Source organism: Neopsephotus bourkii, unplaced genomic scaffold (assembly GCF_033783945.1).
Source record: "Neopsephotus bourkii isolate Nb327-2 ecotype Australia unplaced genomic scaffold, CSIRO-AGI_Nbou_v1 NB_463, whole genome shotgun sequence".
Classification (NCBI taxonomy): Eukaryota; Metazoa; Chordata; class Aves; order Psittaciformes; family Psittacidae; genus Neopsephotus; species Neopsephotus bourkii.
This window is the reverse complement of record NW_026900965.1, coordinates 2530488-2546632: the sequence shown is the minus strand read 5'-3', so window position 1 is coordinate 2546632 and position 16145 is coordinate 2530488. Positions and strand designations below refer to the sequence as shown.

Here is a 16145-nt window from a genome sequence, read left to right as displayed (position 1 = left end):
TTCCGCTTCACCGGGAGCCGCAGACAAGCGCCCCCCACCCATCACCTCCCGGCGGCGGGAGGTGATTGGGGGGGGGGTTTGTCGGCGAGCACGTGCGCCCTCTCCGTGAGTGGCGAGGGGGGGCAACGGTTTCCGCGCGCGCCGATGTAAACATTCCACAAAAGAGGGGGTGTGGCCTCGCCGTTGGGGGCGTGGCCTCGTCCCGCCGCGTGGGCGGGCTCCCCCCCGCCGTGACGCTCGGCGAAGCCCGCTCAACGATTGGCTAGTGCTTTCTGCCCGTAGCCAATAGGGAAGTGGAGGAGGCGGGACCACCGAAAAGGGGCGGGACGCGCTGCTTATACGGACATTTTTCTTCGGCGGTCGCTGCACCCCCCCCTCCCTCTTCAATACTCCCCTCCCTTTCCTCTCCACATCCCCTTCCTGGCGGCCTCAGCCCATAGGAGACGACGAGGTAGGCGGGATCAAGGCGCTGATTGGCTTTTCCGATGATTGGCTTACTGGCAGAGCAATAGGCTGTCTCGGCTCCCCCCCCTAAGCAGAGGGGGGCGGGATTTCCCGGGGAACAGAGAAGCGGGCAGCGCTCCGCCGCGGCGGCCGACAGACGGTTACTCCATCTTACCCCCCCCTCCACCGGGAGAACCCCCCCCTACACCTCCCTCCGCCCGGGGCTCCGGTGCCGCCCCGGCCCGCCCCCTTCCTCCGGGAGGAGGGGCGCGGGAACCCCCCCCTCCACTTCACCGGGGACAGCCCGCCCGGGAGGGGCCCGCCGGCCCCTGACCCTGAGGGAGACTCGGCCGCAGCCAGGGCCCGCTTCGAGGTAAGCGGGAAAAGCACAGGGAGAGGGGGGGCGCGGAGGGGGCGTTAGGCCCGGTGCCGGCCCCCTCCGGCGACCCGTAGGGGGCGGGGCCTGGCGGGGGGGGGAAACGGTCGTGGTGGTGGTGGTAATGGTAGGTTGGGGGGGGGTCCGGTCCCTGTTCCCCGTCCCCGGGGAGCCCCGGCCCGCGCGGGCGGTCTTGCGTCCGTCCGGCCCCGCCCCGCTGTGCGCGAAGGGGGTGTCCCGGCCCCGGCATGGCGGGAGCGGCGGGCGGAGCGTGCGGCGGCCGCTGGGCGCGCTGCGAGGCGGGCAGCTCCCGCCCCTCCGCACGCCCGCCCTCCTCTCCCTCCGCCCGGTGCCGCTCCCCGGGCTGCGGCGGGACCGCCCCCGCGGGCTCGCTCCCGCATTGCCCGCCCCCGGTACCGGCCGCATTGCAAGATGGATCCTTCGCCGGGGCTCCTCCCCCCGGTGGGGATCCCAGGAGTTAAGGGGGGGGAAGGACGAGGATCCCCTGGCCCCGGTGTCTGCCAGCCCGCCCTAACTTCCCCCTGAAGTTCCCGTTCAAAGGGCCCCGCACCGGCCCCGCAGCCACTCGCAACGGCACTGACGCCGCTGAGGGCTCTCCTGTGGCTTTTCGGAGAGCCCCCGCCGCGGTTTTCCCAGTCGGTACCCTGGGGACCTGTTGGAGCGGCATCCGGATGTACGGAAACCCGGGAGCTCTCCCCCGCGTTGGTTTCTACGCGATTGCCGTAGCGAGCAGGCTTCCCTTTGTACGTGTCCCCTCCACGCCGCGCCGTGCACTTGTCACAGCCCCGCACTTGACATTTCAGCCCGTGCATTTCTTTAGCCTCTTGTATATCCATCAAAAACCGCTTCAGGGTTTTCCTGGGATTCAGATAGAGCTCAAAATAGGAACATGCTTGACATCTGCTTAACTAGATACCATCTCTCCTGGCCCGGGCTCAGAATGAGTTTTAATCGTTGTTATTTGTGCTAATAACACGTGTCTGATGGGAAGGGTCTGTCCCTGAAGAAACAACTTTATTTGGGCCACTAAAACGATGCAAAACAGCAAAATAATGTGTATAAAATAGCACTGGAGCAAGTTATTAACTACATCTCGAGCTGTGCTTGGATCTTTAATCTCCTGCATGATCTGGAGGGACCAAAACCTGGTTCATGTGCTAAAGTGGAGCTCCAGGATGACCCAGGACCTTACGTTTCTTCTCTGACTTGTTGCTTGTATATTCACCAGGTGTGCTAAAAGGTGTGGGGCCAGTAAACAAGTGGGAAATGCCCTGCTTAATTTAGTACAGCTCTGTCTGCGCTCTAGTTTTCCAGTCCTAACTTCTGATTTGCTAAAAAATTACAGTTTCAGAGAGGTAGACGTTGTTCTAAAGTACTGTGCTCTTAAGACTATAGAATAAAATGGCCCCTTGTGTCAGTATGATCATTTTAAAGCACCTGAAAGATTCCTTCGTCACCTAAAAGCACCTTGGCAGCCTCGTGGCAGCCCTTGCTGGATCTCCACGTGCAGAAACACACTTTTTAGGGTCTTTTCTTCCCTGCCCGGCTGAAATGAGTGGGGTTTTTTCAGGCTCTGCAAAAGGAAGCCCTTCTTTTTCACCCCAAAGCGTCTCATATTCATCCCTCCCACCCACTGGTTCCGGCTGAGATCAGTGGTCTCTTGGCGTGAATTTGTTTGTAAAGCTTCGATGTGATCGTTCCCCCAGTAAAACTGCAGCAATTCCTTAAAGTTTGGGGCACCTCTGGGTGATGAAAGCTGCTTTTGCAAGCAGGGTTAGGAAGGGGGATGCTCTCCGCATCGCCAGGGGAGCCTCCACGCAGCCTCCTGGCACGTGTCGGGCTTGGAATTGGCAGGCACATCATTTATGTTTCCAGGATTTATGAATCGTTTTCTGTCCAGATTGCTGTTCTGGTCTTCTCCAGCCTTGAAACGCTTTTTTATGGCTCTTAAAGCCGGAATAGGAGGGAGTCCCATACTAGCTGGCACTTCGGTGCAGTAGGCAGGGGGTGCACTTCTGGGGACCTGCTGCTTATTACCAACTCTTGTGGGGTCTTTGGTCTCTTCATTAAAACAAAGAAAACTGATAAATAAAAGTATCCTGATAATTCCCTCTGCACATGGGTGAAGTGGTGCCGACCTCTGCATGGAGTGTAAAGCTGGGTTTGGATCATCCTTTGCCAAAGCAAAGCACAGATTGGTGCCTCACCAATGTGTTACACATCTGGATGAGTCCAGTGGGGTTTATCTGCGTCCTGTCTACCTCGTGGCAAGTGCACCAGGTCACCTGGCAGAAAACTCTCCTATCTGCTCCCAAATGCTTTCCCAGCACCTCTTTTGCATTTACTTTGGGGATGACTCTCCCATCACAGATGTGCCTCTCTGTAGTGGGGCCAGGGGCTTATTCCCATGCTACAGGCAAAGGATCTGGGCTGTGTGGCGCGGTGTGGAAAGCACCCCAGCGATTGCTAAACAGGCTGGGTCATGCTCTGGAAGTCGTGTGGCCAGGTTAGAGCACACACAGCAGCACTGTCGGGACCTTGGCCGGCTGCTTTCCGGCAGGCACCGTGATACACAGCGTTGAAATCTTGTCCCACGGGACATCCGCAGGAGCTCCAGGGTCAGAAGAGCACCTCCAGGGGCTGGACCTGGAGCTGCTCCTGAGGTTTGAGTGCTTTTTCCCCTCAAAAAGAAGCCTTTTAAACCCTCCTTGCTTTCATTAAACACATCAGCTGGAGCTGTGTGATTTCCCTGACCTTTTTCAGCAGGGACCAAGCTCTTTTCCAGTGGTGCTTTCACAACTTGGTCGTGCAGACAGCGCTGTCCCCAGGCGTGTTGTGGTTCCAACAGGTGCCCAGGCAGCAGAACTTCCCAATTGGCTTTCTTCCTGTTCTCTCTTTGCCTTTTCCTTTGAGGAGTGAGCAGGCAGAAGGGGAGCTGGGCAGGAGGAGGGATCCATGTAGGGCTGAGTCCAGCCTTGTCCTCGCTTTGTTCCTTCCCTTTCCATGTCAGCGCTTCTGCTCCTCTCCTTGCCACGATACCAGAGGGAAAGGATGTGCTCCACTTACCTTTATCAGTCCCAGTGGTTTACATGAGGCAGATGGATGGGGAAATCCTCTGATGAAGTTGGTGGGGTAGAATTGCATAATTCTGGTGGTGTTACTGAGCTGTAACATATCTTGTTTTAAGCTTCTTTTCTGGCTTTACCAGCCGAGGACCTTGCATGCATTTGTGATACGTCTGCTTGATGCGCCCTCCCTGTAGCACTAAGCAAGGCTGGCGAGGTGGCACGGGTGGGAAGATTGGAGGTGTGTTCCTACATGGTGCCTTTTCCCTGCAAAGTGGGACACAAAAAACCTCAGAAGATTAAACACAAAATGCAGGTTTTGTCCTCCTGGAGGCAGAATGTGGCGCGCTCTAACTGAAGTTAAAAGTACCTCAAGTTTGTGACTTGCTGTCACTGTTTGTGGCTTTGTGTCATTTTGTTACTTTGGGGGCTTTTTCTTTCCCCCCCACCCCCAAATTAACATTACAGATAATGCAATTTGTATCGGGGCTTTCTGCGTCTTAGAGTCAAAGTCAGTAAGGGGATGCCAGATGTGTGCCACATGCCTGAGAAGACCATGTAAAATAAGTGTAGGCTGTTCATAATGTCACCACAGCAAAGGGCAAATACCTGATACAAGTCTTTTACATAACTGATTGGAATTATCCTTGAAATAGTTAGCTGGGCTTTGCCCCCAGCAAGGATGCTGAGAGAAGGCTGTTGTCGCTAAGGGTGGAAGAGGGTGGAACTGCCCCTTTGAGCAGGAGGCTTCGGCTAGATCAGTTCAAAATGACATGCTTAGTCTTGGGTTTCATCACAGCCTTTCTTCCTTATCAGCTGTCTGTAGGAGGGGTAGGACTTGCTGCACAACACATCTCTCCAGCTTTTGAATGGAGGAGATCCTTGGGAGATGCCAAGATCAGCAGGAGCTCTGTGAGGAAGTAAAGGCACATCCCTCAGTGCTTTCCCCTCTCCCTCCAGTTTCAGTGGTGGTGGATGCACAGACGAGCATCACTAGGCTTCATGTGAGTCCAGCAGACTGTCAAGATCATCTCTCTGCTGGGATTGAAAAAGCCTGTGCATGAGTGAGTGATCTTAGTTAAGTGGTGGTCTCAGGCAGCGATGCAGACCCCAAGTAGGAGTTTCAGGAGGTGTTATCTAGGAAGACTGACTAATGCTATTGGCTGTTGCCTATAATATTGACTCTTTCTATATACATATATATATTCACTGTAGTATGAAGTGTTAAAAGTTGAAGCGGGTACAGTGCTCGGGTAGAAGCAGAGTCCCAGCTTGGTTAGTGAAGATGAGGGGAATTCAGAGGGAAGAACCACCTAAGGGAGCTTTGATTTTCACTGAACAGCAGCTTTAGTCTCAACCATACAGCAAACTGCACTTCTGGAAGATCGCTTGCTTGGTCTGCAAGAGCTTCAAAACCTGATGTTCAGGCTGCTGGTGTGTATGTGGTGGTGCTGCCACGACTCCCACAGCCTCACAGCACTGAGATGTTTGGTGGCTCCACAGGAAAAGGCTTAGGTCAGCCTGAGGTGGCATTTTAATCCTCATAAGGGCACATGAGTCCTCCAGCCATCTCCTGTCCTCAAATAGCCTCTGCTTGATGGTTAGTCCATCGGAAGTGATGAGTGTGGGATTGCTTAGGGAATGGAGACACAAGGGTGAGAAGCTTAACACCACGTACACACCATGTGTATGTATATATATATGACATACACACACATGTCTTAGTGCAGACAGTGTGTTAAGCCTGATGAACCATTTTGCTTCTTTACAGCAGATCACATGTGAATTTTTGGAGGGAATGCTTCTGCTGTGGGGAATTTTGCATGTATGTGTCTCAAACCAGCTGCTCTTGGTTGCTCCTGTGGGCAAGGGGAGCTCTTGTGCCACTGAAGGGGTAAGGGGCAAACCAGTCTGGGAGATGAACAGACAGTGGAAGGACTGGCTAGGGTACTGGTGTCTGGAGCAGACAGGTGTCCGAGTCGGTGAGTGGGTTCTAAGTAGATGCCACCAAAGCTTTGCCCAGACTTTACTCATGCAGTCAACCATTGTCATGCAAAATCCTGGCTAGGACAGCTCATGGGATGCTGGTGGTGCATGGTCAGATTTGCTCAGTTTAGTGCCAGCACTGTTAGCATAAAAGTGTGTCTTTCCAAAGCTAAATGTAGGCTGTGCTCAAGGGGAGTAGCTCCACGTTAGCCTGCCTTGCTCTTTATTTGTCAGCAGAGACCAGGCGAATGAAAAGACAAGCAGCGCAGGCACCATTAGCCAAATGAGCTCCTGGAGTGCGCTCCTCTGCTTTCCGAGTGTGTGCTGGAGGTCAGACCTACTTAGGATTTGTAACTTGTAAATCAGATCCAGTTAGTGAGCTTTCCCCTTTATGTGGGGTGAGGAGTCCTCCTCTGCCTCTGTTGGCTTCTACCTGAGGGGTGCTTTGGGAACCTGGCAAGCGACTGTTCTGAGAGGTTAAACTTGAAGAACAGCTCCAAAAAGACATCTTCCTTCTTGTCCTACCCCCTCCAAGTGAAAGGAGAGACTAGTAGAGAGGGGCACAGATGCTCCATCACCTGTGTTTTCAATCCTACCTTGATCTATTCTGAACCTCTCTCCTGCCAGTTCCTGTGTACATTTGACATGCATCAAGATACTGGTGAATGATCTTTGGGTTATTTGGTTAATGACAGATTTAGACTGTGATGGCTTGTAGGTGGTGACTGGCTTAGTTGGCTGTTGTTACCATTATTCTGGGGGAGCTTCATTCCCTCTTGCTTATCTGTGTGTGCACATTAGCAGTGAATGTGGTTAACTGCATTGGGACTGAAAAGGACTTGCTTTGGCGAGGTCCTGATGAATTAGAGGTGGAAGAGGATGCATTTCACTCTCTTCTTTATCCCTCAAACACCTTAATAGGGTGTGTATGCTTTTGATCACCCAGTGGTTTGACAAACAGCACATAACATCTCAAGAATGGCAATAACTGTCAGTGCATAGAAAGCACTAGGATTTGCACCCTTTGCCTTGGTGCTGCGGAGCATGATGCTGAGAGCACCATGGGTGTGTGTCATGTGGCATACAACTCCTGCTGTAGTAGTGGGTCTGTGGGTTTCACTGAGGTTATACAGCAATGTGTATTAAACAGAGACTGTTCCACAGGGGGGCTTTGTAAGTGATTTCACAGTCTGATTGCACGTCCTGCTTTTTGCCTCCTCCTTTCCCCTTCCTCCCAGGTATTTAAAGCATCTCTCACAGTTGGTTCTCATCCTACCTGGGCTGTGCAGGAGCAGTGTGTTTCCATGCTTTCAATGTAGGCAGCTTTGTCAGGCTGTGTGTAGGTAACACACCGTCCCCCAGTCTGTGGTGTTCAGATAGCGCATTCGATGAGAGTTGCCTTGCTCAGAGTCCCTGTGTGCTGCAGGCATCTGTGGTGTCAATGCCTTTTAAGTGAGATTGAAGAAACCATTAACTTTAAAGCAGAGTATTTAATTTCCAACACTAAGGCTATGTTTTTTGGATGATAAAACACGGTTGCAGAAAGCTGAATCTTAATTCCCCTCTCCTATCTTGAGCTATCAGGAACCTTAATGAATAGAGAGGCACTTGCCCTACCTGCTCCTGGTGAACTTGGCGTCCGCAGCACAGGCAGGGAGCGATGATGTGATTGCCTTTGGTAATGGGTTTGTTTCCCCCAGGTTTCGTTGTGCTTCCCGAGCATGAGTTCAGAATGAAGCGGCGATTGGATGAGCAGGAGTCACCCGTGTATGCGTCGCAGCAGAGACGTATCACCAGCAGCACTGAAGCCTTCCAACACCAGCACCGCGTGCTCGCCCCGGCACCTCCGGTATATGAGGCGGTTTCGGAGACCATGCAGTCTGCCACGGGGATTCAGTACTCAGTAACTCCCAGCTACCAGGTGCGTGTGCTCATAGAATCATAGAGTGGTTATGGATGGAAAGAACCTGAAGCTCATCCAGTTCCAACTCGCTGCCATGAGCAGGGACACCTCACTATTAGATCATGTCACCCAAGGGGGTGTCCAGCCTGGCCTTGAACACTGCCAGGGATGGAGCATTTACCATTTCTTTAGGCACCCTGTGCCGGTGCCTCAGCACCCTCACAGTAAAGAGCTTCCTTAGATCTAACCTGAACTTCCCCTGTTTCAGTTTGAACCCATCACCCCTTGTTCTGTCGCTACAGCCCCTGATGAAGAGTCCCTCTCCAGCATCCTTGTAGGCCCCTTCAGACATTGGAAAGCTGCTCATCCCTTAGGTGCATCCCAGCTGCAGTCCTGCTGCGTGACCAGCCAGTACCGTGTTGAATTCCATATTTGAGACAAGGTTTTATTTTAGTGGAAGGTGTCCCTGCCCATGGCAGGGGGTTGGAGCTGGATGAGCTTTAAGGTCCCTCTTAACACAAACCACTCTGTGATTTAGTACCAGGCTTTCCTAAAGAAAAACTGAGATTGTCCAATGTGCTTATCACACGTCTCATTTGAAGCACTTGCTTTAGGACTATCAGCCTCATTCACATTCAGAGCTGCCTGAACAAACGTGGTGTGACTTGGCTTTTTGAACATGAATCTTTTAGTGATTCTCTCAGATCATGGTCTCTGAATCCTGGAGGCAAGTTGTGTGGAGAACTTTTTCTCTGGTTTTCTTCACCAGGAAAAGGTTTCTTGCTCTGTTACAGGCAGAGGGTATCCTGGGTGATCTGAAGCTTAACAGACTGGATCAGATTGGCGTTTAGATTGAAGACTTCCAGGAAAATGGCAGTGTTTCAGAAGCCAGGACCCCAGAGTTACTAGGTGGCACTGTCCCCTCTCCTGCCCCCTTCACAAGGAGCTGTCAGCTGGGGAGAGAGAACAACGTGCTTTAAGAGCACACTGGAGATACCTCCCAGTGCAAGACCAGAGAAGGGGTTCCACCTCTGCCATGGTTTTGGCGTGTCGCACGTTCCACGCCTGTGGTGCTGGTGAGCTGCTCTCCCTGCCCAGTGCTTGATTTTACACACAGCTTCTTCCTAACTTCTGCAGACGGGATGTTCGTGCTGATAGTGGCAACCGCAGAGCTGGGGAGCCTGCAGGCAGACACTTGCAGGGGCTGGAAGAGGGTGTGTTTATGCTGGCAGCCCTTCCTGCAAAGAACTTGGATGGACCAGCAAGCAAACTGTTCCTTGTTCATGGGAAGGATTAAGAAAAGTCTATCCCACCTAAAAGAGGCTTGAATGGAAAACTTAAGTTTGCATAAAGTGAAAAGTAATTTACTTTGCAGTTTTATTTTTCTAAAAGACTTTTTAGTGGATTTTCCAAATTGAAACCTTTCTGGTTTCACGTATGAAGGAGACCTGAGAAGCACCTTCTGTTCCTGTCCCTGTTTTTCTAGGGGAGATACCAAGCTGAGTTTCCCCTGAGTCTGCTGGTACCAGAGAGCCACAATTTACCTTCCAGTACCCAAACTGAATGGCAAGAGCATAGAAGCTCGTAAAGATTCATTCACGTTATCACTTGTGACACGTGTCATAGAGAAAAGACATACCCTTGACTCTGTCACACAGAAAACCCTATTTTGAGCTCCTTTTGCATGTCTTTCTGTTAGAGTTAGTGACTGGACAGCCAGTGAGCCTGCAGATTGGAGAGAACCTATGTGCATAATGTGTTTGCAGAGAGGGCTCTCCTGTATTTGCAGTATAGGATGAGTTGTTTGGTTTTAGGTGTCTCTCAGTCATTGTTGAAGAAAATGAAGGTATTTTTTACTAAAGTTGTTAGCAGTCCTGCTTAAAGGTCAGACTGTTCTGCTTCCTTATAATTTCCCTTGTATATCTGGATCTGGGAAGGCTGCTCCTGCTCTCTGCCTCTGTATGTAGCTGTAAGTGATGTCTTCTCTGCCTTGCAGGTGTCAGCCGTGCCGCAGAGCTCGGGCAGCCATGGGCCAGCCATCGCAGCCGTGCACAGCGGCCACCACCACACAGCACCAGTGCAGCCCCACGGGAGCCAAGTGGTGCAGAGCCACGCTCACCCCACACCCCCAGCTGTGCCCGTGCAGGGGCAGCAGCAGTTCCAGCGCCTCAAGGTAATCAGAGAAGCACAGATTATTTTGGGGGTTCCAACCCCTGCCACGAACAGGGACCCCTTCCACTAGAGCAGCTTGCTCCAAGCCCCTGTGTCCAACCTGGCCTTGAACACTGCCAGGGATGGGGCAGCCACAGCTTCTCTGGGCACCCTGTGCCAGCGCCTCAGCACCCTCACAGGGAAGAGCTTCTGCCTAAGAGCTCAGCTCTGTCTCCCCTGTTCCAGTTTGAGCCCATTGCCCCCTGTCCTACCACTACAGTCCCTGATGAAGAGTCCCTCTCCAGCATCCTTGTAGCCCCCTTCAGACACTGGCAGCTGCTCTGAGGTCTCCACACAGCTTCTCTTCTCCAGGCTGAACAGTCCAAATGTTCTCAGCCTGGCTCCATACGGGAGGTGCTTCAGCCCCTGATAATCCTTTTGACATCCTCTGGACTTGTTCCAACAGTTCCATGTGCTTCTTATGTTAGGGACATAATGTAATGCCTTACATAAACCAACCTCTGCCTAAATCTTTGAGCACCTGGGGGCCTTTCTCAATTCCATGTGTAGGGGAGGCCTCCCAGCTGGTGATGTCCAAAAAGCTGTCTTGACAAGGCTTCGATGCTTCTCCTGTTTCTAGTACTACCAAATGCAGAAAGGGACTTTTCTTCCTGCTGAAACCCTCCTGTTTGAAATGCCATAATAAAAACTGGACTTCCTAGGAAAAGCTTAAGGGCAGGAGGAAAAGGAACAAGTGTTATTCAGGGTATTTGTATGAATGGGTTAAATTACCAAAACATTTGGAGCTTTTCTGAACACATGGCATATGTGGGTGGCTGTGTGGGAGTAATTTGGGAGTAAGGAAGGCTCTATTCTTGGATAACGTGCTGGAAAATCCTTAAAAAGGAGAAAACTCCACCAAAAATAATCCCTTTAAGTAGCTCTGTTTGGTTCAGCTCTAGCGAGAAGGCACATTGATACGAATTGATGCCTATTTCTTAGTCTCTTCCAAATACGGTGTGAGCCTCTTCCAGTGTTGGTGGCACCCACTGCCATGTTGGTGGGAGGCCTTTGCTGAGTGGAGGACACTTCATTGCTAGAGACTTCTGAAAAGGGCTCCAAGATGTGTGGTTCTTTCTCCAAGTGCAGTCCATGGCAGGTCCTCTGCTGGTGCAGGCTTGGGGCTATACATGACAGTCTTCTTTTGCTCTAACAGCTGATGAGCATGCAGCCTGGTGCTAGGGACCCAAAGGTCTCTCTTCAGGCTGGGGCTGTCCTTTAAGCACATCTGAGTATTGGATGTTGGTACATGAACGCTTCATCCACTTCTTGCTGTTTGAGGTGTAAAACAATTTGCCACCCACAGTTGCCATTTTCAACCCCCTTCTATGTCGCACTGTAACGTCTGGCTGCTTGAAAACATGCAGGTGTGTACCTGGCAGACATCTACCACCCTGATGATGGCATTTCCCACTTGCTGCTTATTCTAAGACTTCCATGAATGCAGGAGTTACTTCCAAGTAATTCTGCTGATCTCTGTTGCTTTTTACCCCTTTTGTTTCTTTTTGGTACAGTTTTATCTTGTGAGCCAGGAGTGGGGAGTGAGTACCTCTTATTCCAATGGTGCTGGTGTAGTACTTATGATCTTTTGGTCCTTAATTCCCTGGGCAGTCTCAAGGCTAATAGCTGTGTTTTCGTGTTGTGCAGAACGGTGGGAGATGAAATGAAGTCTTCTCTGCTGATCCTACCTGTCTGTTCTGTGTCCAGGTGGAGGACGCGCTGTCTTACCTTGACCAGGTGAAGCTGCAGTTTGGTAGCCAGCCACAGGTCTACAATGACTTCTTGGATATAATGAAGGAATTTAAGTCTCAGAGGTAACCAGATGCAGTTTGCTTCTTCCTTCCAGGTTAAAAAGAGTGTTTGTGGGCATGAGAGCACAGAGCAGGAGCTAAACTTTGTTCTTCTGTGTGCAGCGGAGCACACCTTTAGCAGTAGTGTAACAGCAGTTGTTGAAAGTTAAATGCATCCCTTCCTTCATACTAAATCTTTGCTTTGAGTGGGAGCTTACAGCTTCAGCCTTGACAGCTGATTCATCTGGTTGTCTGCTTGTTAATAATGGTCAGACTGGGGACTTGATCTTATAGATACAAAATGCTGTCTGAGCTAATAAGATAATGTCATTCTTAAGTTCAGTGGTGTATTCAGAGGAATCAGTTTTGCATTGTTTCGTAGGTTAGAGGTGATAAGAGAGAAAATAGAAGGGAAAATTCCTGTGTGGAGAACTTGCTGTACCACTGAAAAGGTCTTGGAGGTTTGTGACATTTTGCTGTTATTCCTTCTTCAGTATTGACACTCCAGGAGTGATCAGCCGCGTATCACAGCTCTTCAAGGGCCACCCAGACTTGATCATGGGTTTCAACACCTTCTTACCACCTGGTTACAAGATTGAGGTGCAGACGAATGATATGGTGAATGTGACAACACCAGGGCAGGTTCACCAGATCCCCACTCATGGCTTGCAGCCTCAGCCCCAGCCCCAGCCACAGCATCAGTCACAGCCTTCAGCGCAATCAACCCCGACACCAGCACAGCCAGCGCCACAGCCGCCTCCTGCCAAAATCAGTAAGGTGAGATGCTTTGAGTGACGTACATTGATCACAAGGGGGGGATCCTGCTGCCTCCAGCTGGGCCTGGTGTGGAGCTAAAGAGCTTAAAAGGAATTTCCACGCTGCTTTTTTCATACTGCTTGTGAACCTGCGCGTGTTGTGCTTCAGCTGCTGGGTTAGTTTCTCCTTTGCAGACTTCAAGGTGCATCCTGGTGGCTTTGAGAGTGATTCAAATAAGCCAACTTGTAGTGGTTTGGAAAAGCCTTGTTGCTTTCAGTGGGGAACTGAAAGATGCTCAAAGCCATCTGGTAAAATGTACATGCGGTATTCAGAGAGGGATCCAGCAGTCCCAGGAAAAAGGTCCCTGAAGTGTATTTGACTTTGCAAGAAGGGCTTCCTAGTTAAACCGTTGGGCATGTGTTGAACTGCCTGCTTTTGTGTATGGTGTCTCAGAATAACTGAAGTCCCAAGAAATTCCCTATAAAACAGAGGCTGTTAAAGATGTCGCTCTTGGTATGAAAGTGTGTGTGTAGTTTCAAATGCTCAGGGCAATGAAACCTTTAGAAAAGCTTCATTAGTTACTTGGTAGATTCTGCATTGCTTAAAGTGTAAATTACTTCTACACTTGTGAAAGCCTGGCTCAGCATCAGCTGGATGTGTGCGGGAGTTGTTGGAGAATATCCAAAGTGCAAGAGTTCAGGCAAGATGACATGATACTGCCTTTAGCTATTGGTTTGTGCACCTGAATCAGACCTTTCAATAACTTTGTTTTAGTTGTAATCCAGATGTTACTGTCTAAGAGATGTGTTTTACATGATTCGAAACAGAACAGGGTAATAGGCATTGAAGTAACTTAGTCTAGATTAAAGACCATGTATTTTAGGCTCAAGATTAGGAAAGATTTGAAAGCCTTAGGGAGGGAGGGAATCCCCAAAGATTCAAGGGTTAATCTCTAAACTGTGCAGTTAGTTAACAATTGGCTGGAAAAGAGGAAAACAAAATGGGGGAACATGCAGTTAGCAGCAGGATTGAAAGTGTGGCGATTAGATGATCCCTAGACAAACATTGGTGGGACGTGCCACCTCCTGTTCAGAAAGAGCAAACAAAAGCATGCCAAAAGCTTTGCAAAGCTAAGGTGTTCCAGAATTAACTTCCCTGTGCCAGATTTCACTGCTTGTGCCAAAGGAGGAGTGAAGGAGTAGGTGCTCTCAGGGTACAGCTAGCAGTCTCTTCCTCATCCTCAGGGGCTATGTGCTTTTCTCCCTATTGATATGCAAAAGGTTCAACTGTTTTTGCTGAAACCTTCAAATGAAACTGATGGCCCTGCTAGGTGATGAGGTGAGATTCCCTTACCAGGCAGGTGAAGTTGTAGGTAAGCAAGGCAGGATCTTGTAACAGCAGTTTCTGCTTGGACAGCTACTAGGAAATGTTCAGCTTATGAAAGATAATGGTGACATTCTCTAAACCTGCAAAGTCAATACTTGTCAATAGCAGTTAAAAAAGGCCATTCTTTCAAGGAAGTGCAGTAAAAGTCATGCAGGGAGAAGGTTGGTTGACTGGATATGGTAACAGATTTCATCCACTTGATATATTCCAGCTCAGAGGTATGTGTTGAACCCATGTTGTTTCACCATTGGCATCGGATACAGTTACATGCTGGGTTGTTTCCTCTGGGTCAGTGAAGTAAAAGTGCCTTTATTCCAAACATAAAGGAATCTGTTAATTCCTAACATGGCTTCTTATTCTTCTCAGCCATCCCAGTTGCAGGCACATACCCCTGCCAGCCAGCAAACTCCCCCGATTCCACCATACGCATCACCACGCTCACCACCGGTCCAACCTCACACGCCTGTGACAATCTCTCTGGGCACCACCCCATCCCTGCAGAACAATCAGCCCGTTGAGTTTAATCATGCCATCAACTATGTCAACAAGATCAAGAATCGGTTTCAGGGCCAGCCAGACATCTACAAAGCCTTCCTGGAGATCCTCCATACATATCAGGTGAGTGTTAACAGTGCAGATTTGAGTATGTGCGTGGTTATTTCTCTTTCTTTGCTATGGGGAACTAGCTGTGTCTGTCCAAGACTTGCATTCAGGTCTTTTAGCAAGCTAGGAATTCTTGCATAGTACTGCACTAAAAGTAAAGAAACCACTTAGTCAGTGTGCTACTAATCCAGGGCCAGATGGGTGTGTAGTATATATAAGCATATGTATATTTAGTGTGTACAAGAATCGTACTGTTAATGTAGCATATTAATAGCTTACCAATACAGTATGACTCTATGTAAAATGCTGAGATCTTTGATGTTTCATTCTTTATGTCACTGAAGGTTCGGGGGCTTTTTCTCCTTTGTCACTTCACTAGTTTATGCATCCGTTCTTCTGATGCTTCTCCTCTTTTCCTGTGGCAGAAAGAGCAGCGCAATGCCAAGGAGGCAGGAGGTAACTACACACCGGCACTGACGGAGCAGGAGGTGTACGCGCAGGTGGCTCGCCTCTTCAAGAACCAGGAGGATCTGCTCTCGGAGTTCGGGCAGTTCCTGCCTGATGCCAACAGCTCGGTGGTAAGTCACCTTGGAGATCAACTTGGAACTGGGATACCTAGTGGAGAACTGCTCTGTATGTAGAAAAACATGCTTTTGCTGTTTGTTTCTTGGGGTGTTCTTGGAATGATCTTTTGACATTGAGGTGCTGGAGCAGGGCCAGAGAAGGGCTGGTGCAGGGCCTAAAGCACAAGTATGATGAGGAATGGCTGCGGGACCTGGGGGGATTTAGCCTGGACAAGAGAAGGATCAGAGGGACCTTATCACTCTACAACTGCCTGACAGGAGGTTGTGAGGTGGGGACAGTCTCTGCTCCCAAGTAGCAAGTGCCAGGACAAGAGGAACCGGCCTCAAGCTGCACCAGGGCAGGTTTAGATGGAGCTGAGGAACAATTCCTGCCCCAGAGGTGCTCAGGCATTGGAACAGGCTGCCCAGGGCAGGGCTGCAGTCACTGTCCCTGCAAGTGTTCACACACTTTGTAGCTGAGTCCCTCAGTGCCACGGGTTAGCAGTGGCCTTGGCAGTGCTGGGGAACGGTTGGACTGGATGAGCTTAAAGGGCTTTTCCAACCTCATTGATTCAGTAAGTCTGTGATTTTATTTCCTGGGAGTGGGGTCAGGGTGATATATATTGTATTTTCTGGCCATAACTTGTCTTCTAAATACTATTTCTTTGTCTGAAAAGGTTGTTCTAAGACTGCAGTAATTGCAGTAAAATACACTGGTCATCTAAAGTTAGGAGGAACAGGCACACTTTTTTGCCTGGATGAGTGGAACTCAGCTCTAATGGTCTTATGGGTTTGTCTCTAAATAAGCTATTGAGTAAGACAACTGCAGAGAAAGTGGAATCAGTAAGAAATGATCACGGTGGCACGGTGAAGAAGCCACAGCTCAACAACAAACAGCAAAGACCCAACCAGAATGGCTGTCAGATCCGACGGCACTCGGGAACTGGAGCAACCCCTCCGGTGAAGGTAAGAGTGTGTGCTGCTCCTTCAGCAGCCCTGGTGCTCCCAGGAGGCTGTGACAGAGGTATTGGGGATCTTTGT

General features: G+C 50.2%; 1 protein-coding gene across 1 annotated transcript in view; it reads left to right on the top strand.

Annotated features, from left to right (window-relative positions):
- The first annotated feature begins 318 nt into the window (after positions 1-318).
- Positions 319-16145, top strand: part of SIN3A (SIN3 transcription regulator family member A) — a 32724-nt gene continuing 16897 nt past the window's right edge. Inside the window, exons 1-8 of the mRNA XM_061350003.1 lie at positions 319-817; positions 7593-7813; positions 9792-9968; positions 11714-11820; positions 12291-12573; positions 14305-14556; positions 14967-15119; positions 15912-16070. Coding sequence (XP_061205987.1) covers positions 7625-7813; positions 9792-9968; positions 11714-11820; positions 12291-12573; positions 14305-14556; positions 14967-15119; positions 15912-16070 — 1320 coding nt within the window. The 5' untranslated portion in view covers positions 319-817; positions 7593-7624. The remainder of the gene's footprint in view (positions 818-7592; positions 7814-9791; positions 9969-11713; positions 11821-12290; positions 12574-14304; positions 14557-14966; positions 15120-15911; positions 16071-16145) is intronic.